The 25,479-nt window shown below is 49.7% G+C and overlaps 1 protein-coding gene across 2 annotated transcripts in view; it reads left to right on the top strand.

Annotated features, from left to right (window-relative positions):
• The window catches only part of PAX5 (paired box 5), a 144,461-nt gene extending 127,901 nt beyond the window's left edge, over nt 1-16,560 (top strand). For both annotated transcript variants that reach the window (XM_065860781.2, XM_071802035.1), the window contains exons 9-10: nt 8,447-8,533; nt 16,070-16,560. In XM_065860781.2, the coding sequence (XP_065716853.1) occupies nt 8,447-8,533; nt 16,070-16,146 (164 nt within the window). In that variant the 3' untranslated portion in view covers nt 16,147-16,560. The remainder of the gene's footprint in view (nt 1-8,446; nt 8,534-16,069) is intronic.
• The last annotated feature ends 8,919 nt before the right edge of the window (nt 16,561-25,479 follow it).

The raw sequence follows: 25,479 nt of genomic DNA, 5'->3' as shown, positions 1-25,479 counted from the left end.
AAAACACCATTTTTCAGTCCGCTTGGGAAATGTTTAATTTTGGTTGAAGCTCCTTCCAACCACAAACCACATGGGCCCCAGCACAGTGCAGGCACGGGGGTGCCCGTTACTGAGCCCCTCCTGTCCCGCCATCGTCCCCCGCAGCCCCTGCTGGGGCTGGTAACACAGTCGCAGGGAAATTTCCCAAACCTGCCCTTCGAGGACTGGCCTGTGAATCCTGCCTGCTCACCCTGGGTTCTTCGCTGGTTATCACCTGGGTATTTTCACTGAGATAACTTGGGTAGAACATTATGGGCTTTTGTTATACATAATGTATTTTCCTGCTCGACCCCTTCTGGGGGGAACATTGTTTCTGAGGTACACATTTTCGTTTGAGTAGGGCTGTACTTTTGGTAGTTTTTCCCTCTTTTGCACTTCTGTTTTTTGTGGCACATAGACTGTTCAGTCTAGAGCAAGCTGTTCAATGGCCAAGTGTGGTTGTCCTGCAGAGTTATCCGTGTCCTTCCTCCTCCGGGACTTCTGTGGACAAAGAAAAGATGAGGGACCAGGAGGGGACCTGGAAGGTTACAGGTGTTCCACCCTGGTGTGCCATGACTTTCCAATCCCCCAGGCTAAATACAGCTGATATTTACAGATTAGAGCAGTGTAAATCACCAATTCTCTTGTTTGCAAATGAAATGTTAGAATTGGAAGAAAATCCAAGGTTCAATCAAAACAAAATATTACAATGAAAATTACTGTGGACTGTACTTCAAAGACAGAGTGTGTATTCCAGTTGAGATTTTTGGATTTTTTTTCCAGCCTCACTGAACCCAATTGAAAACTTAACATCTCTCTGAATTTAAAAGAAATATAAGACTTGTTTGGAAAACTTCTGATTTAAAAAAAAGTCTTTTTATCCGAAAGATTTTGTAAAAAATTTGCAAATTATATTAGTGATGTGAAACAACTTTTTAATGTGAAAGCCGGTTTTAACTGAAAGGTGTTTCACAGCCCCCCCGTACGTGGAGAACACTCCTAAGGGAATGAGTCCCCATGAATCGCAGAGGCTGTAGCTCTCCAGACAGGGCTGAAAACCAACTTCTCTCTTGCCTGAGCCACCATGGTGGCTCTTTGCAGAGAGACAGATTTGCTTTACCATGGAGAAAACAGGCCGGAGAGGCCAGGCTGTTTTACTGCTCTTCTCAGGTCTCTCACGCTGACCCCATCTGACTCTACGCGGGATGCTTCCCCGGTACTGGACCATGAAGCAACCTCTCTGGTGGTGCTGGCGGACGGTGAGAAGTGACTTATCTTCCTGTCCTTTGGTTTATGTCCACCTCCAGCACAGCTGGTGCCTGGCTCTATTGTACACCTGACTTTGATGTGACAGATTTCAAGGCTGCATTTGAATGGAATCATGGAATCCCAGGTTGGAAGGGACCACAAGGATCACCTGGTCAAACCTTTCTCGGCACAAGCACCATCTAGACAAGCTGACTCAGCACCTGTCTGGTTGAATCTTAAATGTGTCCAATAGCAGGGAATCCATTGCTTCCCTGGGGACATTATTCCAATGACCAGTTGTTCTCATCGGGAGAAATTTCCCTCTTGTGTCCAATTGGAATAACTTGTACCCACCACCCCTTGTCTTCTCCACGTGACTCCTTGTACAAAGGGTTCTCCAGCTGTTTTGTAGCCACCTTTTAGATACTGGAACATGGTGATGAGGTCCCCTAAACCTTCTTTTCTCAAGGCTGAACAAGCCCAGTTCTCTCAGCCTCTCCCCGTGCAGCAGCTGCCCTGTTCTTTGATTGAGCCGTCATCTCACGGTGTTGGCCAGTGACACGCGGGAGCTGGGCACATTCATGGGGCTCACTGCAGTGTCAGCCCCACTCCCCTTCAGTCAAGCATGTCTTAGGTACCCAGGTAATGACTGCTATTGGAATTCACTGAAGAAATTTATGATCCATGTGACTGCTTCAACAAAAGAAAACAATAGAAAACAAAAGCCATGAGAATGTTAATTTTTAAAAGTTACAATAAAGTTTTTGCCACAAGGTAAAGATACAGACACCTGTGGCCCCTGTCGGGAGCTTGGGCTGGAGGGGGACACAGGTTCCTCTGCAGGGACCCAACTTAGGAACAAGCACAATTAGTTTTGAACTTGCCCAGGATCCCAGTGAGGAATGGGCAAAGTTTTGCTGTTCTTGTCCAGGACTCTGTTTTATATCCCATCACTTCCTATTCTTGTCCCTCATGCAGTTGCATTTATTCAACACCACTTTTCCTTGTTTGTTTCAATTTTCTGCCAAATGGAAAGGCTATATAAAACATATATATATATCTCAAACCTGAAGCTTGAATGGTAAAAGAACCCAGAATTAATGAAGAAAACCAGCAGCAGGAGGGATGGCACAGCTGCAGGGTTGTGGTCACTCTCACTTTGTATGGGAGCTGTCATGTCGTGGTCGGAGGAAGGCACATCGTACCACCCGCATGTTGTATCATCTGCAGCCATCATACAGACACAACTGCTCACCCCCACTGTCCTGGTGGCTTCTCCCCATCCCAAATGCAAAATATCTGATATCTAAGAAAATGTGATGAAAAGTGTGCAAACACGTGTGCTTTCACGTAGCTGGCTCTGGTTGAGCTGTACTGGCTCTGGAGCTTCTGATTCACAGGATCTTGTGAGACACTGGGGACAGGAGGAACACGTTGACTTGAAAGTGACATTTGAAACTTCTTTATCAGGTATTTGTTAGTATTTTGTGTTTTAGTCCAAGGGTACCAGCAGCTGGGTAAGAAGCATGTCCCATGTGTGACTAGGTTGCTGGTTTCTGCTGCTGTTGCATGCCAGATAGTCCTAAAAAGACAAGGCTAAAGGACACATTCGTTACTGTTGTGCTATTTCACGGGACCACAGCCAGGTGCTCTGCAAGGTGAGCAGTGACAGTGGCCAATCTGTGGAGCAGGGGCCCATCCTGGGAGATTTTCACACCTTGGCTGCACATGGCCCATGTCAAAGCTGGCTCTGTTTTGAGCAGGGGTTTGGAGTAGGTAACCTGCAGAGACCACATTCAACTTACATTATTCTGTGGTTACAGCATCCATCTTGGAAAAAAATCTAATGCAAACAATTTGCCTCCCTGTCCCACCTACCAAAACTCAAGGCCGGTAGAAATGGAGTCTGCGTCTGTCCCACAGCTCAGCCACCATCTAACAGAGTCGGCAGTCCCTGCTGCCAGGCTGCCCCATCCTCCTGCCTTTTGGCAGGGAGAGCGGGTTTCCCACATCCAGCAGCAGTGCACAGAGGTACCTGCGCCCCCCCGTCCCCTCCAGGGACAGCTCTCTAAAGCAACGGGAGTTTGAAAGACACTGTGAAATCTCTTTCTTCATCTCATGGTTCTTAAGCTCATGCTTTTCAGGTTTTCTGTATATCACAAAGGAAACTTGCGGGAAGCTTACCTTAAAACCAAACAGACCGGTAAAGGTGAGTCGAGAATCCCCAGAGAACATGCTGCACAGTGAACAACACAGCGCTGCAGAGCAGATGATTCTGTTCTGCCAGCAGCAGAGGGTCCATCCGCCACCATCCACCTGCAGCCGTCCCTGGGGCTCACCCCATAGGTGAGGGGACTGTCCCTCTGTCCCCTGTCTCAGGGTGCAGTGCCTCTCCCAGGCCCACTGCTGCTTTGTTGCAGCGACATTACTGGGAACTGTTCGTCCCTCCTCCTCGGCACCTCTGCTTTGATGGGTGGTGGAAGGGTCTGACCCAATTTGGGCTACAGCTGCATAAAGCACCGTGGCAGAGTGGAGTCAGGTCTGCAGCAGCAGCTGGGCTGACTGTGGCAGAAGCCCTTGGTTTGGTATCTTTGTGCCTCAGTGACACCAGAGTTATTAAGGAGAGGGCTTACTATTTTATGTGAGGGAGGGATGGGTCCCATTGCCACCCCTTCCTCGCAGCATGGGCAGGCACGTGTGTGCAACGCTCTGCACGTGTGCACATCCTTGGGTAGCTGATTTGTCGTGGTTTTCGGTGGGCAGAGGGCTGGCCACTAAGCAGCCCTGTCAAAAACTGTAGCTGATGGACCTCAGAATATCTGGTGGAAATCATGAGGCATTCATGCCGCATTCATTCATTTAGCCTAGTTTCACTTATGGCTGTACCATTTGTCTGCCCAAGTGCTGTGATGGTGGTATCAGGGCTTGAGACTTTCTCCCCCGCTTCTCCTTTTCCCCTTCCTCCCCTCTCATAATTCTTTTCTCTCATTTTCCTTCCTGCCCCCCTTCTCTCTTTCTCTATTTCTTTTTTTCTTTTTCCCTGCAAGGCCGATGGATATGCAGAGTATGTTAAGAAGCAAGTGATACTGTCACTGAGCTGATGGTGCTCAGTGACTCCTCGAGCTCCTGGCTGGTCTGTACTGCAGGAGCTTGACACCCTGACCACTGAGGCATAAAAAACAGAGAATTGGAAGCCTCAGCCTGACAGGCACAGAAGCATCCCCCAGAGAGGGTCCACGATGTGTGTCTGTGTGTGAGTGTGGGGAGGAGGGCAGGGGGATGGTGGGGGAGGAGAGCAAAGCGGGAGAGGATGAAACAATGAGATGTCAGCCCGTTTGCCCCCGCAGCCCTGCGCAGCGCTGACGAGCGTTTGGGAAGTGCTGCCGCCTGCTCAGCATGCACAGCATCGGTGCGGGACCCACCACAGATGTGCTGCTCAGGGACAGTGAAGGGGAGGAAGGGAGAGTGGTGGGACCGCTGAAAATGAGGGCCTGTCCTGTCGTCGATGGGTACATGTGCCCTCTCTTGGGGTGCAGCTCTCGCAGGCGTATGGCAGCTCACTGCAAGCTTCGGTCAGAGTTGGGGGTGCTGCCGGCGCCTGGAGCAGCTGGGCAGACACCACTGTATGCCCCATGCAAACACCCTGCAGCAGGGACCGCAGCCTGTCCTGCCTGCCCTGTCCCACTGTCTGAGCACCCACAGCTGCCGCAGGGGGTTGTGGCAGCGAGACTCTGTCCCATCAGCTTATGTGTGTTGTGTCAGTCAGGCAGTGCAACTGTTTATGCAACTAAAACGGGGCTAAACCTCTGCACTTCTCGCTGCCCTGTGGAAAGGAAGAAATTAAACCACTGTGAAAGGTGGTATGTGACCCCTGCCTGTAGAAGAAGCATTTTTGTGTGGCTCATGCTGGAAGGAGGACCTTGCCATGAGCCTTCAGGGACTGGGAAGGATCATATCACTGACCCCTGGTGCTACCAGCCAGTTTGCTGCCCACACGCTTTGTAAGCTTCATAGGACAGAGCTAGTTCAGAGGCTTGCTGGAAGCTGAGGACATTTGGGAATGGAGGAGAGAAGGGAGGGTGCTGTCTGAGCAGACAGCCTCAGCGCAGCAGTGGGGAGGCAGAAAAAGGGACCAGAGAGTAGCCGCTGTGTCTTGCCAGAGGGATTTTGCTCCCTGGCTTGTGTGAGGTGATGTGCATGCCTTAGCCAGTAGCCCTGGTACTTCAGATGGTTCCTGACAACTCTTCTGCTTTCACTGTCTTCACCATGCCTGGCTCTTTTAGAGTGAGCGCTGTCACAGAGGTAACCTTCAGTTTCTGGAGTCATCTGTCATCCAGGACAGGGAGCAGAGGAAATGTAGATACAATGTATTTCACAGGGAATGAATGTTTGGAAACAGCTGAGTTTTCCATGGCTCATGGTGAACTAGTGCCTTTCCTTAAAAGCAGTAAAGAAAACATGCTCTGAGCTTGTGCAGAAATGTGGCCAGAACAGCAAGGGGTGCTAAGTGTGGAAGCACTTGCTGCCGCTGCTTCAGAGTTTGTCACACTCCCCCAGCCGTGGGGAGGGAGCTGGCCCAGGCTGATCCCGTGAGTCCCAGGGCTGTGGGGAACAGAGAAGGGTTGTTAACGGAGATCCCCTGGAGCAATCCAGGGATGGGCGGCTCTTGACATCAGCGTGTTTGTTGGCACTCTTTGGTGTAGGCTGAGAGGCAACTTGTTTTTGCTGAAGCAGCACCATGTGGAGACCAAGGTACTCTGGACTCAATCCTATATTTTGACATCAACCTATGTTACTTCTGTATTGGCAGAAAATACCTTCACAGGTGGCTGCAGCGGCTGCCCAGTCTGCACGGCTATCACAGCCACCAAGAGGCAGTGCAGGGGGATCACAGCACCTCGACCAGAGCATCGTCCCCGCTCCCCTGGGCCAGCGGGTCAGCAACTCACCAGACAAGTCCTGAGTCAGGAGCCTGGGGGCCGGCTGTGGTCCCCAGGACAGGTCTGTGGGTCATGGTGGCCAGGGCTGCTGAGCTGGGAAACAGTGGAGTCTGCTTCTCGATGGGCTAAAAGCAGCCCTTGATTTTGGGATGGGGCCTATGCCGGTGCTGAGGACCAGAACAGGGAAAAGTCACAGCGAGCGTTTTATGCAGCAGCCTGGCAGCCCTCTCCTCCTCTTGCCATAGGAAACCTCCTGGTTCTCCTGCTGTGCTGTGTTCTGTGTGCGTGTATTTGTTTACCAGAGGGGAGAAGGAGATGAGAAAGAAAGAGAGGAGGAGGGCAGGAAAGTGTCATTCATAGAAGATTTCCTAATAACTCAGCAGCAGAGCTGGTGTTTGCATGGTGGTGGAGCCTGGTGACCTACTCAGGGCCAGAGCCCCATGGTGCAAATCTCTGTCTGAAGACCTTGCAGCTGAATTATGAAACAGAAAGTGACATGTGAAGAGAACAAACAAATGGGGAGAGAAGGAGTAGGTGAGGACATAAATAGCAACAACTCTGAGCCTTTTCTGTGACTTCATCTGGAGGGTTTCAAAGCCATCTGAAACTGATGAAAGCATCCCTCTTCTTGGGTTAAAGTGATGGGTGGATGTCTGGGACCAAGACACTCTTCTCTTGGGCATCATGGAAGTCTACTCATTATCTAGGAGATTAGATGGTTCATCTTCACAGTATCACATGTGTATAACAGTATCACAGTGTCACAGTATCACAGTGTCACAATATGTTTGGGATTGGAAGGGACCTCAAAAGATCATCCAGTGCAATCCCCCTACTGGAGCAGGAACGCCTAGGTGAGGTTGCACAGGAACATGTCCAGGTGGGTTTTGAATGTCTCCAGAGTAGGAGACTCCACAACCTCCCTGGGTAGCCTGTTCCAGTGCTCTGTCACCCTCACTGAGAAGAAGTTTTTTCTCAAATTTAAGTGTATTCCAGCTTGATCCCATTACCCCTTCCCTTAATCATCTTTGTTGCCCTACGCTGGACCCTCTCCAGCAGTTCCCTGTCCTTCTTGAACTGAGGGGCCCAGAACTGGACACAATATTCTAGATGGGGTCTCACCAGGGCGGAGTAGAGGGGAAGGAGGACCTCTCTTGACCTACTAACCACCCCCATTCTAATACACCCCAGGATGCCATTAGCCTTCCTGGCCACAAGGGCACAGTGCTGGCTCATGGTCATCCTGTTGTCCACCAGGACCCCCAGGTCCCTTTCCCCTACACTGCTCTCTAATATGTAATTTCCCAGCCTATACTGGAACCTGGGGTTGTTCCTGCCCGGAAGCAGGACTCTACACTTTCCCTTGTTAAATTTCATCAGGTTATTCCCTGCCCAACTCTCCAGCCTGTCCAGGTCTCTGGATGGCAGCACAGCTTCCAGTGTCAGCCACTCCTCCCAGCTTGGTGTCATCAGCAAACCTGCTGATAGTACGCTCAATTCCCTCGTCCAAATCTTTAATGAATATATTGAATAATACTGGCCCCAGTACTGACCCCTGAGGCACTGCACTAGATACTGGCCTCCAACTGGACTCCGCACCATTGACCACCACTCTCTGGCTTCTCTCTTTAAGCCAGTTTGCAACCCACCTCACTACTCTGTTGTCCAGACCACACCTCCTCAATTTAGCTGTGAGGATGCTGTGAGGGACTGTGTCAAAGGCTTTACTGAAGTCAAGGTAGACCACATCCACCGCTCTGCCATCATCCATCCACCTTGTTACATTCTCACAAAAGACTATGAGGTTGGTCGAGCATGACTTACCCTTGGTAAAGCCATGTTGACTGCCCCTAATAACCCTCTTATCCTTGATGTGCCTTCTAGCAGCAGAGAGCCTGTCTGGCAGCCCTGTTCTTGTGTTTCTTGCCCTGAATGCTGCAGGACCATGAAGACCCAGCCCCATCAGTGTGTCCACAGATCCTCTCCATCCCTCCTTGCTGTCTTGCCTCGCTACCTGTGACAAACCCATCAGTTCAGCAGGCCTGGTGTGCACAGGACACATAAAAGATGACTGCACCCATTTAATAATTCACCCACCCCTATTGCCCTCCTTCAAAGAAGATGGCCAGTGTTGCTTTTACTGAGGCCTTCACTGGAGCACTGACATGCTGAAGAGTTCCTTTTCCCCACAGCAGTAACCGTGGTCTCAAATGATCGTTTGTTTTGTCTTTTTAATCTAGGGAGTGAGTTTTCTGGGAGCCCGTATAGCCACCCACAATATTCAACGTACAATGACTCCTGGAGGTTTCCCAACCCTGGACTCCTGGGTAAGTTGCCATTCACACCTTGGGGGCTCGGTGCAAGCTGTGCCCCGTTTGCCATCGGGCAGCGATTGTCCATAGCTGGGGTGGGCAGGGCACGTATCCTGGCGCTGTCTGGGGTTCCTGCGCTCGGCTGCTCTGTGGGACTGCATGTCTTCATTGAGGCACACAAATGCTCTCGGTTCCCTTCACCATGCCCAAACCTTTTGTTTCTCTTTCTGTCTCATAAAATCCTCACAGAGACACGTGGTGCTGCTGGAAGGCAGGATCCTTGTGTTTTTGAGGGTAAGGATTCCTGTTCAGACAAAACTCGGGGCACTTTATCAGGAATGCTTGTTTCATGGAGGTGTTGGGTTGCTTACAGCCAAATGGAAGCCCCACCACTCCCTGCAGTATCTTTTTCTTCCTTGTTCAAGCACTTTGCATTTCTCCCCAGCCTTGTGCTGCAATTTTTCCCCAGCTGTGTGTTTTCCCGATCCACCCTCCTGCAAGGGACAGTTTTGCCCACGTAGCTTCACTGATGTCAGCACGGTCCCTACAAGTGCTGGGGGGCAGGAGCCCCGTGGCTCATGCAGGATCACGGCCCTCATGTGAAGGATAAACATAATCCATTTTACACCACTGTCAAAAGCTGGCCCACTTTGACCTTATATACATGTAGCGTGCAGTAATTAGAATTTTTCCCTGCATAATTTGCATGGATGAGGTAAGTAAAATACCAATTAATTGTCATCTCTCAACACAGGAGTAGCATGCCTTAGAGATTTCCAGATTTATGGATGACAGGGCTGTTATATGTGACCTCCGGCAGAGAAATAATGTTGAATTTTTGTCATACTTTTTTCATCCAGTTTCTTTGTTTTAAGTAATTGAGTCCCCATGTAATTGAGCCACCCAGGCTGTATTCATCATGGTTCTTGTCCTTAAACAAATCCTCAGGGAGCAATAGACAGCCTCTGCCTCCCATGCCATGGTGCTGGTATAATGCTGCTATTCACTGTGCCACATTTAAGGGTTTGTTAGTGCTTCCATCATAAATCAGCAGACAGATCTCCAGCTAATATGGATGGGCATAGCTGCACAAAGCTGGAGGAGTCCCTTGCTTCAGCCCGCAGTTTCCATGGCCACAGCTGGCAGTGCCTGCAGGATTTTGGCTTGGCCATGTAGGGAAGATGCTTCAGCCAGGGGAAGGAGTGAGCATGCACCATACTTTCACCATTTCTCATTTTGCAACTCCTTTGGAAGCAGGAGAGCTGCTTTAGCAGCTTTAGGTTTAGCAAAGCTTTTCCATGTGGACAGGCCTGGGAAACCAGGTTTTGGGCGGGTTTTTAAATTCTCCTGGCAAACTGGTAAAGAAACTGGCATGACATTGTTGGAAAACCCAGCTCCAGCCCTGCTCTTCTGCATGTAGAGAGAGCGTTTGGTGAGCGTCTGGGCTGCACACCATGCTGCTGCCTGGGGAGGACATGCCCACCGGAGCTGTCCTGAAGCCATCCTGGAGCTGCCCACAGTGATGAGCAGTGGTCCTTGGACTACAGCAGCAGCAGGTTGTGCCCACGAGTTGCTCAGCCCCTTATTTCAGGTGGTGGACCCATTCACGCACTAGGCTTGCTGGCCAGGGTGCAGGGCACATCCCCACAGTGCTCCACAGCCAGGGGATGTGAGCAGGTCTGGGCCAGGAGAAGACTTTAAAACAGAGGTTGGTCAGGAGCCAGCTGGCATCTACCAGAACATGTTTTACCTGTCACATTCCCTATTCGTCTTTCTTCTCCTTTTTTTGTTTCCTGTTTGGATACATTCTGGGGACAACTCCCCCTGGTCTCCAGCTGTGTGGGAGGCGCGCGGTGTGTGCAGCAGACAGGACGGCGTGCTCACCGCAGCAAGCCTCGCTGCTCGGGATGGTGAGGGTTTCTACAGCAGCATTTATGCAGCAACATGCTGTGAACACATGTTTAAATGAGGCAAGGGCAAAAATACTTGGATGCTACAATTTTCCTTCAGAAACTGCAGCTTTATTGAAATTGAAATGTTTCAAAGTATAATGACAACAATGCTGGCATTTTTTGCTCATGGGAGTTGTTGAAGTGTATAATCTTGGCTTCCTTGGTTTTATCCTCTTTGTAATACTTTGTGTCAGTATTTTCAAAATCTTATGTTTCAGTAAACATAGACTCACTCACTGCACAAGCAAGGTTGTATTGCTCTAAGTGTGCAATGACACACTGATTTGAATTATGAGAATGGAAATTTGATGCATCAAAAAGAACAAGAAATGGGAGTTTTTCTTCTGCAGCAAGTCCTAAGGATGAACTTACTGTTCCAGTTCAGCTTGGTCACAAAACCGGGAGTGCTGGAGCTTCTTGGAGGAGGATTCCCTTGTTTGACCATTGTTAATTTAAAAATACTTGTATGCAGGGCAAGTAGGAATCCAGTGGCAGAGCCTTCAAATCCTGCTCCAAGTCTCATGGCACACCCAGAAGGCTTCGTGTGAGGAGCCTGGGCACCCCCGGTAGAGCGGAGGTTAATTTAAACTATATCCAGGATGTTTCCACGCTTCTCAGGTGTATACGTGAGTGCGTTTGGTAATTCTCTTCTGAGAGCAAGCTCTGGCAGTATCAGCTTCAAAGCAGAAACCTTGACAAAATTAATCAGGACTGGTACATGGACTGACACAGTTTGTTTTACGAAGTCCCACTCCCTTCACCAAGTTGATAGTGTAATACTGGAAGCACTTAACAGCACCTACGTTCAGTTAATTCCCTGTGCTGGCAATAAAGACTTGCACTGCAGCAATCACACCGGGCTGAGACCTGTGAAAGAGGAGCTAGAAGGAGAAATGCTGTGATTTGGAAGTGGCAAGAAGAAAATATACTTGAGTTTAGAAATGATTTTGGAGAGGAGTGAAGAGAATAGGATGAGAGAACCGAGAATGGTGAAAAGACTTTTGTCATTCATCTCCAGTCATTGTTGCACAAGTCTGAAGCCCCAGTGAAGAGGTGTGAGCTGATGTCTCCACAGGAAGGCAGGACCATGGTCTTGGTGTGCAGGTCACGGGGAGCAGCTGTTGGCCTCAGGAGAGCTGCTCCCCATGGCTCCTGTGCCCACTGTGCCCTTGCCCCAGTGCTCCGGCTCCTCTGCACCAGACAGCCCCCCTGCCTCCTCCCCAGCTGCAGTGAGAGCTGGTGCAAATGGGTGATCCCTGGTCTCTGGGGCAGTCCCAAGTGCCATATCCCATGGTTCCTGTGGAAGGGGAGATGGCCAAGCTGTAGTCCTCCAGAGTGGTCAACAGAAGCGTGAGCAGAAAAGGTCAGTTCCCTGTTGCACTACTCTAGCATCTTTCTGCTCTCCTGGTGGCCTCGCACCCAACCCTGAGCAGCCTTTGCTGCCTGGGGTGGTTCATCCCACCCCAACCACGGCTGAGGTGAGGAAGATCCCTGTGTTTAGAGGGATGTGCTGGGAAGGGGCTGCAAACCCTGGCTGCACGTGCGATGTGTGGCTCGGTGACTACAGCATGTGCCCCCATCTCAGAGACAGAAGAGAAGGTAGAAAGAGGGACATCTTTTTAGTTTTTTCTCTACTGCATCAAAAATACTACCGCACAGGGATGTGCATGGGGCACACACAGGCACAAGCACACATGTGCTGGGGCTCCCTCCATCACTATCAGCACATCCTGGTACCGCGAGCCAAGACCCAGCTTAGTGCAAAGAGTAGGTAACAGCAACAGCCAAACAAAGGAAAACGATTCGATTTTGTGCTGGCTCGTTGCCATAACAACTTCACCACTGGTTGGTGGTGAACGCAGGTTGCGTTCAGCTGGTCGCTGCTCACGACCGGTTTCGCTGGATGCAGTGTCCCTGCTCCAGCCAGGACGTGGTCCCTGTGAGGTGGTTGGCAGCGTTGGCTCCTTGAGGACACCTGCACTGTCACGGAGCCATGGCTGTGGGTGCCAGCACCATGTAATGCAAGGGTAGGGCTTGAAGCCGGTCAATTAGGATTATATTCAGTTCTTCTGTGGGTTTCTGTGAAAAGATTAGAGAACAAGTAGGCACCAGAAATGACTGTGTCAAGAAATAAATTGATGATAGTATGAATTAGAAAGCAAACATGACAGAAGGACAGACAAGTCTGTTCTGGATGGGGATATGGTGACAGCGAGGAAGAGTGAATGCTTTGTGATGTGATGTTTTCATTTTTCACTTTAAATACAAGCTTTTTTGATTTCACTGCTGGAAAGTGAACTGGAAAAAATCAAACTCAAGAGAAGTGTAAGGTCTTTGGAAAGCATGAGAGAAATATTGGGCTTTGGTAGCTGCACTGAGTCAGAAGAGCAGCGGAGGAAGAGGGACAGGGAAAAGCAAAGGCCCTGACCCCCGAAAAATGCCCTTTACTCCAAAACCTTGGGAAACACTGCATCTAACCCTGGTGGGACCCACATGTTGCTCCATGGGTCAGGCTGAGATTTTTTGGTGCCACTAGATCACTTCTGTGGACTTCTCAGTCCTCTGCCTGAGCTGAGCTGTGATCAGGTGCTGGTACCAGTGCCAGGAGGGACTGGGGTCTCTGCTGGTGATCACACCAGGGAGTTGGCCACCACCACCCTTGCTCCCCATCAACCTCCTGAAGCTGCAGAAGGTGAGGACAGCTGTTCCACCTGGCTCTTCACTGGTCTGTGGGGTGTTTTAGCTGAGGTGCTGCCTGCCCTGCAGCAGAAGATGGTCCCCATGGACTCCAGGAGTGGCCATGAAGTGACATGGACTGAAAAACTGGGCACCCCCAAGAATGCACCCCCTGTTCGCTGGCTACAGCGACGAGTGTTCGTTGTCTTTTTGAAGATTTCCAATGTTCTCCATGAAAAATTGTTCCTGAGGGTGTGGCTTGTTCACTTGATGTCACTTACCAGGAGGAGGATCATCCATCCAGCAGTGGCAGTGGTTTCAGTGTCTTCAGCAGAGAACGCAAGGCCATTAGCTCTGCACTTCCGCAAATGTAATTTGGATCGTTAACCTCTGACAGTATCTACCTTTGCCCCCATTGATTGTGGCTTAAAATACTTGCCTTTTAATTGATAAACCTAGTTGAGATGAGGTCCTGCCTAAAAGTTTTGCAAACATCCTTGCAAATGCTTTGCCTGGCCAGTGATTTCCTGACCTGTCTTGAGTTACTCTTGTGTATGGTAAGAATAGGCTGCTACACAACTGGGACCACAGCCTTGAACCTTGGTTTGTCTTCTTTAAACCCAGCACTTTGCAGCAAGTTTGCATGATGTTAAAGTTGGAATGTCTAGGGCACCGAGGATGGCACAGCGGACAACAGAACCCACACACTGTGTACATCTCCAGTGCTACCGCAGCACTGACTCACGCAGAAGTCACATTCCCATAGTCAAACCCAAAGTCAGGACACAAGCAGCCTAGAAGAAAGATATGAGCTTGCCAACACCTGGAGGTGGGTGATGGAGGATCTGTGACAGCAAGGCAGGGTGGAAGAGCCCATCCTTGCAGGAGGTGTTGCAGTTGGTGGGGTTGTCTCCTCTTGGGCAGCACAGCTTGTTTCACCAACAATGGAAATCACTCCAGGCAGCTCACTGAGGCCAGTTTGGGGCCCTGTGTGTTGCAATTGTACCACCAGTGGCTAACACCATTGGTCGATGGGCTTCCTCTTAGAGTCTGGTGATGCAATTCCCACTTTGTGCTTGAGCTTTTGAACCAGTAGCCTTTTAGTGAGCACTTGAGTTGTTTTAGGGTGAACAGCAAAGCCTTCATCTGAAGGCTGTGCAATATGAGGGGAGGCCAGGAGGTTCTCCAGCTCCCCAGGAGAGCCACTTTGGCTCAGGGGTAAGGAGGAGACATCACCACAGGGCACACTGGCTGGGTGCTCCTCTCTGCTCCAGAGGGTGTTGCTGTGGTCATGGTGGTGGAACTGCCGGGGCACTGCCGTGCTCAACCCATGCCCAGGTGTTAGGAAGCTGCCAGACCTGCTAAAATAGGGTTTGCTAGAGTCTGGGGTGGGGAGTAAATGGCTGGAAACACACCTTTGGTTTTGCTGCCACTGATGCTGTGCCTGAGTGAGGCACCACCTTCTCCTGGAGGGACCAGCTACTCTTCCTCACTGAAACTGCAGAAGTCACCGTCTCTGTGACAAGACATGACCCTGGCCATGAAGACCCTCAATCATGGCTGCTGTCCCAGGTGGTGTAAAAGTAGGGAGCTCAGAACGGGCAGCAGCTCTTGGGGGTGTCACTTGTGCAACTGGACCCTCCAGCCCAGCCTGCTCCAGAGCGATTCCTTGTGCTGGCTGTGTCACTCATCCAAAGTGTGTGGTTCTCAGACACATGTGTCTGTGTGCCAGTCTTCCCAAGGGGCTTCTTCCACATTGTGGCATGCCTCATGCATGTGAATCTTCTGGTGACTTGGAGACCAATCTGGTAGCACCTTGAAAAAGTCTTTGGTCAACTCTTTTCTTACTCCAAATCAGAGTTAGTTTCCACTGCACTTGGACGGTATTTAATAGCTGGTGCTATCTGAAGAGACTGGTATCTCTCCAGGTACATCTGAAGTTAAACACTCTTCCTCCTCCAAGCAAACAATCCAGCTTCCAGGTGTTACATTGGTGACCACCCAATCTACTGGTGCTTAACCCTGCAAAGCAGAAAGTCATTGTCAAGACTTTTCAGGTCTTGGTAGATGAGTGCTTTGGTATTCGTCAACCTGAAAAGTTTTTAACTCTAGCCAGGGTAGTTCATTCAGGTGTGTAGCACATGTACTCAGTCACAAAACAGAGAGTACATTTGATCAGTTTGAAGCTTAAGTGTCCATTTCAAAAGCTGTCACATGAGGTATCCGATACTTTGTTGGCTGAGGCATTATTTACTGGAGGTAGTTGTAAGCTGCTTTCTGGCTTGAGATTAGTTACCAAGAGAAAGGGAAACTCACCAATATTTTCTGAAGATAATTTCTCCACTCAACAAACATCTCAGATGCCCGGGGACTCCCCCTGGCCAGGCAGACATTGGTGTAATGTGGTGATCCCAAAGCAGATCTGGTAGCACAAACTTGGTGGCTCTTTCTTGAGCTCCAAGGTTGCTACCAGAGCTAAGCAAAATCCAGGGGGTTACTCTCTGATGGAAGTAGTTTGAGAAAAGGGGGAATTATTGCTGAGTCCAGTGAAATATGTTGAATACTTTGGGGTTCAACCTCCTCCTTTTCCCAAAAAGAGGGAAAAAATACATCAGAGAAGTCAACATGTGGTAATGTGTTTGGGTTGGAACACTTCAACCTTCCATTCTGAAAAGCAATTCACTTTTTGGTGAAGTAAGTTAAACCAATGTTTTAAGGGAAGGAAGAGAATTGGGTACCCTACAGCTGGCAGAAATGCAGAGCAACAGTAACACCATTCTCATGCAGAATGTATGAATGTGATTTTTATTCTAATTACCCAACCTGAACTCAGGCTGGAGAGCTCTCCGCCGCCCGTGTTGGCATGCTGCAAGCTGGCACCTTTCCACCTTTGTCTTCCTCACGCTCGTCCCTTTTCTCACAGGCTCCCCATACTACTACAGTGCTGCAGCCCGTGGGGCAGCCCCGCCAGCAGCCGCCACTGCCTACGACCGTCACTGACACCGGAGCCCGCGGCCCCAGCCCGGGACGACCGCCAAGAGACACCTTGTGCCACCACGCCAACCGTGTGGCAAGGGCGGGGGAAGTACCCAGTAGGAACATGCTAATTGAAATTCTGCCCTTTAAACTTGGTGAACTGATTATTGTCCTATTCTTGAAGCTGATCGTGTTGACTGGGTCTCAAATCAAACAAAGGAACAGGAGGAAGTGGTTCTCCTGATGCTCCGTGTGATCAAAACTGAGCAGTAGCTTTACATCTTTTGCAGCTGGCTGGCTACTGCTTTAGTGGCCTGTGGGTGCCACGACTGAACCTGGGGATAAGGAAGATGTGAACAGCCCCTTGGGGCGGCTTCCTCTTGCTGCACACTGAAACAGGCTGTGACAGTCAAGGCAATTTTCCTTCCTTCTTTCTTTCTTTCTTTCTTTCTTTCTTTCTTTCTTTCTTTCTTTCTTTCTTTCTTTCTTTCTTTCTTTCTTTCTTTCTTTCTTTCTTTCTTTCTTTCTTTCTTTCTTTCTTTCTTTCTTTCTTTCTTTCTTTCTTTCTTTTTCTTTCTTTCTTTCCTTTTCTTTTTTTTGTAGTAAAGGAAAAAAAAAATCAGTCTGCTCAATTTTACACAAGCACCACTGTAAATACTTACTTGTTTGTATTACTATGAGAATGACTTAAGCATAAGCAGCAACGTTGTACAAATGTGAACTCAAAACACACCTGAAAATGTGTTTTGAAACTGGTGCACTGATTCAAAGAATTCAGTAAGCTTTAAGCAACTTTGAACCAGGTTAACACTCATTGTGATTATATTTCGGACTGATGTTACTTCTGTATAGAGCATCCTATCTGATGGTTGTGTGTGATCATGTTATATGCTGGTATCAAACACATAGGCAACTGAAGAAGTGGGCAGTTTTGTGACATTTTATTGCTTAATATTATGTTCATTTTTCATCATGATGAGCACTGAAACAAATTCTCTGTTTAAAGTTAAGCTGCATCCAAGAAGGAATTCTTAAATAATGACTCCTTATGTGCATCTCAACAGGCTGTGTGCTAAAACCCAACTATGAACACCGTGAAAGGAATGGGGAGAGATACCATGGTGATTATTTTTGTGAAACAGGCACGTTGAGCACGGCGTGCTGAGCGTGGCGGTGGCTGCACGCGCTTTCTAATGCAAAATGGAGGGGAGGCCGTCCATTTTAGAGGTCTGTGAATTTCAGTAAAGGCATTTCAAATTAAAGCTGCCATAGTCCAGATGTGTGCCAGGAGTTGTTTTGCCTCATGAATTCCACATTTCTGGCTCCTACTCTAATGATTACATGTCCTTCAGTGTGTGGCTTCCTGAGGCCAATGAAGAGAGGAGAGTGGCTACAAACAACCCATGAAATGGCTACACCAGCCACTGCCCCTTCATGGAAGCAAGATCTGCTGATTTACCCTGCAAACCCCTCATGTTCCAGACTGAGAGGCAGCCAACCTCAGTCATGCCTTGGTGACAGGTCTGACCCTGTCCCCTCATCCTGAGGGCACCAGAGATACCGCCTGACCCTGCTGAGAAGAAGACCTGGCCGTGGCCTCCTTACTCCCAGCCTGGTGATCGGCACCAGCCTGGCGTAGCACAGACACTGCAGAGAGGTGCTGCTGGTGCCTGTGAGTCCCAAGACTGGAGAAGGTTTGCTGGAGTTGAACCTGAGATGCATTCCCATGGATGAACAGCCAAGTACAAACACTTGTTTCCAGCTGTACAAGCATTTCTGTGGAATGGCAGCTCCTGAGTTAACACTCCTGCTCCTCCTCCCTCCCCACCTCATTGCTTGTACTGCATGTCTGGTGTCCTTCATGGCCGATGACCCGTTGAGAAGCTCTCTCTCCAACTCCAGTGGCATCTTCTCACATTGTGGAAAGGCAGCCATCACTTCCAGGTTTCCAGGACAGGTTTATTCAGATTCTTAAAAGCCGTGAAGGCACCCAGGTCCCACTGGCTTAGCAATGTTTCAGTGAGATGTTTACAGGGCCTGTCGGGAATCTTGGCCAAAGTCCTTCCAAACTGTGTCCCTAACCTAGAAGTAAGTTTTGTGACAAACTTACCAGGGAGAAAAGTCCTCCTTTTCATCTTTCAGAAACTAATAGCTTATACAGACACATTTTTAATGGAAGAAGAAAACAGCATGGACAATTTACACAGGAAACCTTCTGAAGCATTACCTTGGTGTCGTCTCTTTCTGAGCACCCTGTGATCACTTGCACGCTGGTGACAATGCTGCAGAGGGTGTTTCTGTGCCTGGATGCTGGTTGTGTGGGGACTCTTCACACCCGCCCTGGGCCCAGGTGTGTGTGTTGTCTGCTCCCTGAGCACACACCTTCTCTGTGAGCTCAGGAAAGGATGAGGCTGTCTCTGACTCAGTTGAAGAGGAAAGAACTGAGGGTTTGACCATCGGCAGTGAGGGTGTGGCTGATGGCTCTGGAGCAGAGCTGGGCTGAGCTACACCACCTATGGAGACACCACCCGCTCAGTGACCAAGCTGGCCTAAAACAAATCTGTCTGTCTGCCCAGTGAGGGAACAGCAGCTCCTGTTGATGGCCTGTGGGTCTTCCACCTACCCTCCACACTGCCCTGCAAACATATTTCTTTTATTTGCTTCCTCGGTGGCATGGCTTCTGTGTTGTGTGCTGATTCAGATAACATTGAGAAGACCAAACGTGGTACTTCAGCAGAGGTTGGCATGCTCCAGCCAGCTGTACCTGCAGTTGGGCTGGGGACTGAGGAAAGGCACAGTGGGTGTATTTCCCCTGAAAGACACATGGATGGTGCTGGATGAAGTGACCTGAGGTTCTTGGACCTTTCTGGCCCCATGGTTTTCATCAGGATGCCCTGAGTGTGGCCCTTGGGCAGAGCCACTTGCGGGCATGGTGGTGTGCTCCATGCCACCTCCCGGCATCGCAGGCAGTGACAGTGCAGGTGCATGGGCAGCGAAAAGATCCTGGCTGGAGCTGCAGAGATGAAACCCCAGACTCTCACCCTTCCACACACAAATTGGATGCATCCAGTGCATCTCCCAAAGCAGGGCGGCTGGGCTTGCTTATATCTACTGGGACTGCTTCCCTACAAGAAAAGCCATTAAGGGTAGGCCCACTGAGTATGGAAAAGACTCCTCCTGACATACTTACTGGTTTTGAGAATATTTCACCTAGAATTTAACAACTGCTTTCCTCAGGAGGTCTGGACTTTTTGTCCACAGTCTTCACCGAGGGAATCCTTCTCCTCAGGGAGCACTTTTGACAGGTGCTGCTGGCAGAGGTTTGTCCTCTGGGGATCATGGAGAGTTTGCTGCTACTGCCCGGTCCTCCACAGCCCCTGCTCAGCAGCGATGGTCATCACTACCTGTCCCATTTCGCCGGGACGATCCCTGGGTGAGGTGGAAGCTGGAAGCAAATGACCCTGTGAGGCTGCGAAGAGGAGAAAAAGCCAGATCAGCACAGGGGTCTATCATACACTCGTCTGGATGGAGGGTTTTCCAGTAGTATGTGCTCCAGCAATAAATTCTTCAAGTACAGGCTGAGAAATGAAATATGAGTGATCAAGAGAGAAAACGTTCCTGCAAGACTAAATCAATGTAGGCCACGAGCCAGGATTACGTGGACTGACCTGTTGGGGAAACCCTCAGTCAAGCTGCGAGAGTGTAATCGTAAAGAAGATGTAAAATGCATTGAGTTTGCTTGGCCACTATGTTTGAAGGTTCAGTTACAGAGGCATTATTGTTAGGCAGATCCATTGTCTGGCCGAGTTCAGGATGTCTTGGAACCAGATCCGCAGAGCAAAAGCTTCATTCGCTTCCTGTCAGATCAGAAAAATGCTCCAGGTTCTGGGAGCACGGGGCCAGAGCGCCTGTTGATGCCGAGACGCAGAGAGGTCTGAGCGGTGCCCTGACCGATGCCGGGACCAGAGGCAGCCTCAGCACCTGAGGCACTTTGAAAGGAGACAGTGAGGGAAGAAACCGCACCAGGGGAAGAAAGGAAAAACAGGAAGAAGAAGCCAGCTGAGAGGCAGTTGTCGGCAGAAAGTCCGCCTGAGCAGGGAGGGATGGCCAGTGGAGCTCACTGCGGTGGGTGCTGGGGCACCTGTCCCGCTCTGGGCTCCCTGTGGGGCCGCAGTGCCAGGCAGCGCTCTGGCCCCATTCTGCCCACACCAGGAGCCACTGGCAGTTCATAAACACTCTGCTGTGCTCGATCGGAACTGATCAAGTTGTATTCCTTTTCTTATTTTCTTTAATTTACCTATTCTGCATGTCCTTCACCAGGAAGGAGAGAGGAAGCCACGTTACGGTGTCGCTTATTTCCAACCATGAGTACCCAGAGCTTCAAAGAGCCGTGACCCTCAGCAGAGTTAATGTGTGCGGCTGCAGCCGGCAGCGACATGGCTGCCACTGCGTGTCCTCTTGGTGCTGTGCTCTGTCCCGCATGTGTGCACCCATGTCTGTGCCACCACCACACGTGCAGCCATGGCTACCGCACAGCATTAAGCTGACCCACGCTGTGACTCTGTTCCAGCAAATACTGGGAAAACCTACTTTTTCTTCTGGATTCACTGAGAAAATGACGTTAGAGGGCCACCAGCTCTTGAGTGACATGCCCTGTGACCTCTTGCTGAGTGCCCAGGCCGTAGCCCTGTGGAGCACAAGCAGGCAGAGCCAGTTGGGCTTGCACCAATGCAGGTGTCGGGCACACATCCCGAGTGGCAGCCACCACCACTCCACGGCAGAGTGGAGGTGGTGGCATGAGGCTGGGGATGCCAGCTGGAGCCCCGTTGTGTCCTCATACTAGAACCCGCTCTGTCACAGGTACACGTTACTACAGCATGAGAAACGAAAAGACCTGAAAGCATCAAAACCAGTTAGTGTCACTTTTCTGGTGGAGCTAACAGACTAGACGTGCAAACACTGGATGACACATGTCCAAGAGGTGCCTGGTGCCAGGGCTGCACACTGCGGTGTGGCGGCTGGCGCAGGTGTCTCCCGCTGTCACCTCCGCTGGCGTGTCCTGTGAGGGGGCTCCAGCGCAGGAGCATTTGCAGGACATGCTGCAGCGCTGCAGGGACCTCCCTGCACGCTTGAGTGTTCGATATGCAGGGCGGGTCACAGAGGGATGGCCCTGAGTCCTGCAGGACCCTCGGCCACCACCCAGCTGGACTTTGTGTCCAGGGTCCGCTGCTCTGCCCTGCCTGAGGTGGGACGGTGCCCGTGGGCACCCAGACCTGCCTCTCACTTTGCTCAGCCTCGCATGGGAAGAAACCTTATCCTGGTTTTTCACTTTCTAGTGGCCTTTGTACATTCTGAAATTACAGAAACTCATTTCATTGCAAATGGAATTCCTTTCCAAGAAAAAAAAAAAGAGAACAGGCTTTTTTTTTTTTCTTAGAGACAAACTGCTTTGTATTAGGGACTTCTAGCATCAAAGAAATACATATCTATTGTATCCACCAAAGTCTGCAATGCCTGCATTGAAGCTTACTTCTTAAAAATGAGAGGAAAAAGAAAAGAGGGAGAGAAATAAAAGCCTCCTCCCCCTGAAAAATACATACAAGCAAACAAGCAAAAAGCTTACAAAAAAACTCGTAAAAATAACTGTTGAATTGCCTTTGAAAGTAGGGGATAACATCTGTTGCACAACAGATGAAAAAATGCTTCTTAAAATGTGTATGTTTTGTATTCTTTTTTTCTAGTAGGAAAAGAACAGACTTGAAATCTTGGTGTTTTTTCCTTAGTGCTGTGTGTTGCTTTTGTGTGTTATAATATTTGAATGTAATTACAGCAGTGCCAATTTGCCAAAGATGTCGAACATTATTTTGGGGATTTTGTTCTGGGATTTGTTTGGGGGAGTAAAGGGGGAGGTGGACTCGGGAGGGGGTGCTAAGGCATGGGTCAAAAGGGAGGGGCCGTTTGAAGTGGGTTTTTTCATTTATTTGGGTTTCTTTTTGACTCTTTTTCTTGTCAATACTGAAATTTGTGATTTTATTCTAAGTTAAATGGTTGACTGCAACACTTTATTTTTAGATTAGTTGAAGAAACATGCAATAAGACTGGCGTAGTTCAATATCTGTGTGTCTTTTCATGAGAGTGACTGTTACTTGTGGACATTTGGTTTTATGTAACCTTTATGTGAGATAATTATTTGTAAATACTTACCATAATTTTATTGGTTCCTAAAATAAAAGTAATTTTTTTAAGTTCAAAAGCCTACTTTCACTCTTGTTTTCACCTTGTGTCCCAGATCCCTTGCAAAAAATGCCAGCTGGTTGCGTTCAAAATGGGATTTTAGGGGCCATTATGAAAAGACATCAATCACGCAGGGCCAGGCACGGCAGCCCAGCGCTTACTGAATCCACCTCACCAGCCAGCCGCACCATCAGACCACGCGAACGGCCAGGTTCGCGTCCGTGATGGACACCCGGGTGCTCTGGTGTCCTCAGTCCTGCCGGTGGGTTAGCATCCTGGTGGGGCAGAGAAGACCTCCAAGCCAGCTCAGACACAAACTGGAGCAGTTTGCTGGGGACTGGAAGCGGCAGCAGTTTGGCTGTGCTGAAGGGCAGCTCTGGTCTCTGCAGACTGCAGTGGCTCTGTTGGGGCTTCCCCTGTGCCAGGGCACGTCTCTGCTGTCCTGTCTGGCCGCCCAGCCCTGCGCTACAGGAGACGTGTCCCTGGCTGCACGGGCGGGCTGGAAGGGGACTCCCGGGCATTGGGGTTTTCACCCCAGCTGCCTCCTTGGTCCACGCAAAAATCGCATGTCCACTGTGAGACAGACGGGAGGAGCCAGAACTTCTGCCTGTTCCCGCTGTCCACCTGCAGAGCAGGGGCTGCGGCTGGCAGGGAGGGCTGAGCGATGGCGAGCGATGGCGGGATGTCCTTCCCCAGCCCTGGACCCTATCCCACTGTGTCCTGAGATGCATATATCCACGGGTGAGTGGCTCTGGCTTTTGATAACTGCTACTGCCATAAAATAACTCTTATTGAAAAGTGATGTAGCTAATGACTGATGAATTGTTTTTCTCAATGAGTATCATAAAAATGCATCTAAATTTGGATGTACAGTAGGGGTTTATTTGTGGTACTGCTGATGCTTCTGCAGCCTCACCCTTGGCTCCACCTGACATCTTATGTCAGCGTCTCTGTGCCCCTGCGAAGTGCATGCATGCCCTTGGGACGGCTATCCGGACTGCGTGTCTGGAGGGAAACCTCTCTGCAGCCTTGAGCTGTGAGAAACTTACTTGGACCATCATCACACATGTCCTGCTTATGCCGGTTGATGCTGTCACAGCACCCCAAACACGCTAGTATTGGGTTTGTGAAACAGCAGTACTGGGAATGCAGCCCAGATGGAGTTAATGTTCTTCATAGCCACTGGTAAAGTGCTGTGCTCCAGCAGGAGCGAGGTTTTCCAAAACAGCTGGAGGACTGGCCGGGCATCATTCACCTGCTTGTGAGAGATAGTGAGTGACTGCCTTTGCATCACATGGTGTTAGTTTTGTCTTCCCGTTTCCTTCACTTAGTAAACTGTTCTTGTCTCAACCCATGAGTTTTCTCACTATTGCTCTTCCTATTCTCTCCCCCATCCTACTTTGTGGGGGGAGTAAGCAAGTGACTGGGTGGATGCTGAGCTGCTGGCCATGGTCAGTCTACCACAGTGATGTACTCCTCATACTAAACATTAACATCACTTGTGATAGGTAAAGTCCTCTGGGAGCTCAGGAGAATGGGTGTAATGTCTCTTTAGTTCTGTGTCCCAACACTATATATTTCTGTCTTAAACTTGAGAAACACAGCTTATGAAACCTTCCACAATTCAGCAGATATCTGTGAATAAAGAAAATCACAGTCTGATCACAGACAACAGGCCAAAAGAGGCAGACTTTAGTCAAACAGTAGCTTATACCCAGTATTTACTTGATCGCCAGCAGGTTCCACTTCCAGGAGAAGCTGGTGCTCTCTGCTCCATGATACAAGGCGAGGACACTTTCATGCACTAGGTATTTCAGAGTGCAGCAGGTGTTCTCACACTTTAGCAGGCAGTAAATCCACCCTGATTTAAGAAGAACAAGTGCTCAGAAATCAGGTTTCCATAATTGTTCATCCATCAGCCCTCGTGCAGCCAGGCTGCACATCCCGTTTGATTCAGGGTGTTCCCCTCTGCCCCAGAGCCCTCTCTTGCCTTTGATCACCAGCTGTTCTCCATGCACCATGCTCATCTCACAGCTCTCTGGGTTTTTGGGAACAGCCCTTCAAGTCCTCTGCCCTGTGGGGACTGAGGTGATACCTCCCAGCCCCACTGCCCACCTCATTGCATTTGCTGTCCTCTGACACTTCTCAGGACATGGGTGCCCTGAACAACCCAAGGTCACTAGGAGGAGCAGGAATCCCCTGTGCTACCCCCTGAGCACCAGAAGAATCAACTTCTCATAAGTGACATCTGCTGGTGATGATGCCTCCTGGGGAGCAAGGAAAAGCCCCAGCCCTTCAGATCCTTCTGCATCTAGATGGACGGCTCACCTCCCAGGCAACAAGACCTCAGAAGAGGCCTTGTGCTCAGAGACCGCACTCATCCATTGTCCCACAGCAGAGTATGTTGAGATGCAGATCCTGGCACTTCATGAAGGGAGCAGACGGTGGATGAACCCAACCACCTTTCCTCCCAGAGCCAGTGTCTATGCCCGGGCAGCCTTTGGGGAGATTCACAGTGATGCAGCAAAGGGACATTGCAGAACTGTCAGCTGGTGACAGCAGTAGCCATGTTGTGACTGTACACTCCTTGAAGTGAGGTGCTTGTGGCAGGGAATGCCATTCCTGACTCTGTTTTTTATACTTTTTGTACTTCTAGTGTCTTTCAGGCATGCTAGGTTAAGAGAGGTGCGAACTGTCTGTCCCGCAGCAGGCAGGCAGTGCCTGCTCCTCATTAAGCCCTCCCACGTTTGGATGTGAAATGCCACGTCAGCCTGCTGGCAGCAGAACAGTGGGATTAGATCTGACAAAACCGCGGTGGGAGGCGCAGGATCTTCCTGTCTCTCCAGGTGTGAGGCCCCATACTGCTCCGTTCAGTGAGAATGCCCTTCAAGGATGCAAATATGGTTTTAGCTGAAGCGCCTGTACAAATGCTTATTGTTTAAGATGCCCAGGAATTGTCATTTAAACTTTTAATGAATAGGAAATGAAGACCCTTGGTTAAACAAAGGAACATCTCTGTATTGTGATAGATTTTTCAGACAAGGGCAATATGCAGTCCAGACAGGAAAGTCAGGGGCAGAGATGGTGGTTACACAGGAGTTGGTACAGAGAGATTAAAGTGAC

This window comes from Patagioenas fasciata, chromosome Z (genome assembly GCF_037038585.1).
Source record: "Patagioenas fasciata isolate bPatFas1 chromosome Z, bPatFas1.hap1, whole genome shotgun sequence".
In the NCBI taxonomy this organism is placed as follows: domain Eukaryota; kingdom Metazoa; phylum Chordata; class Aves; order Columbiformes; family Columbidae; genus Patagioenas; species Patagioenas fasciata.
The sequence above is the reverse complement of the archived record's forward strand: the minus strand, read 5'-3'. Positions and strand labels throughout refer to the sequence as shown.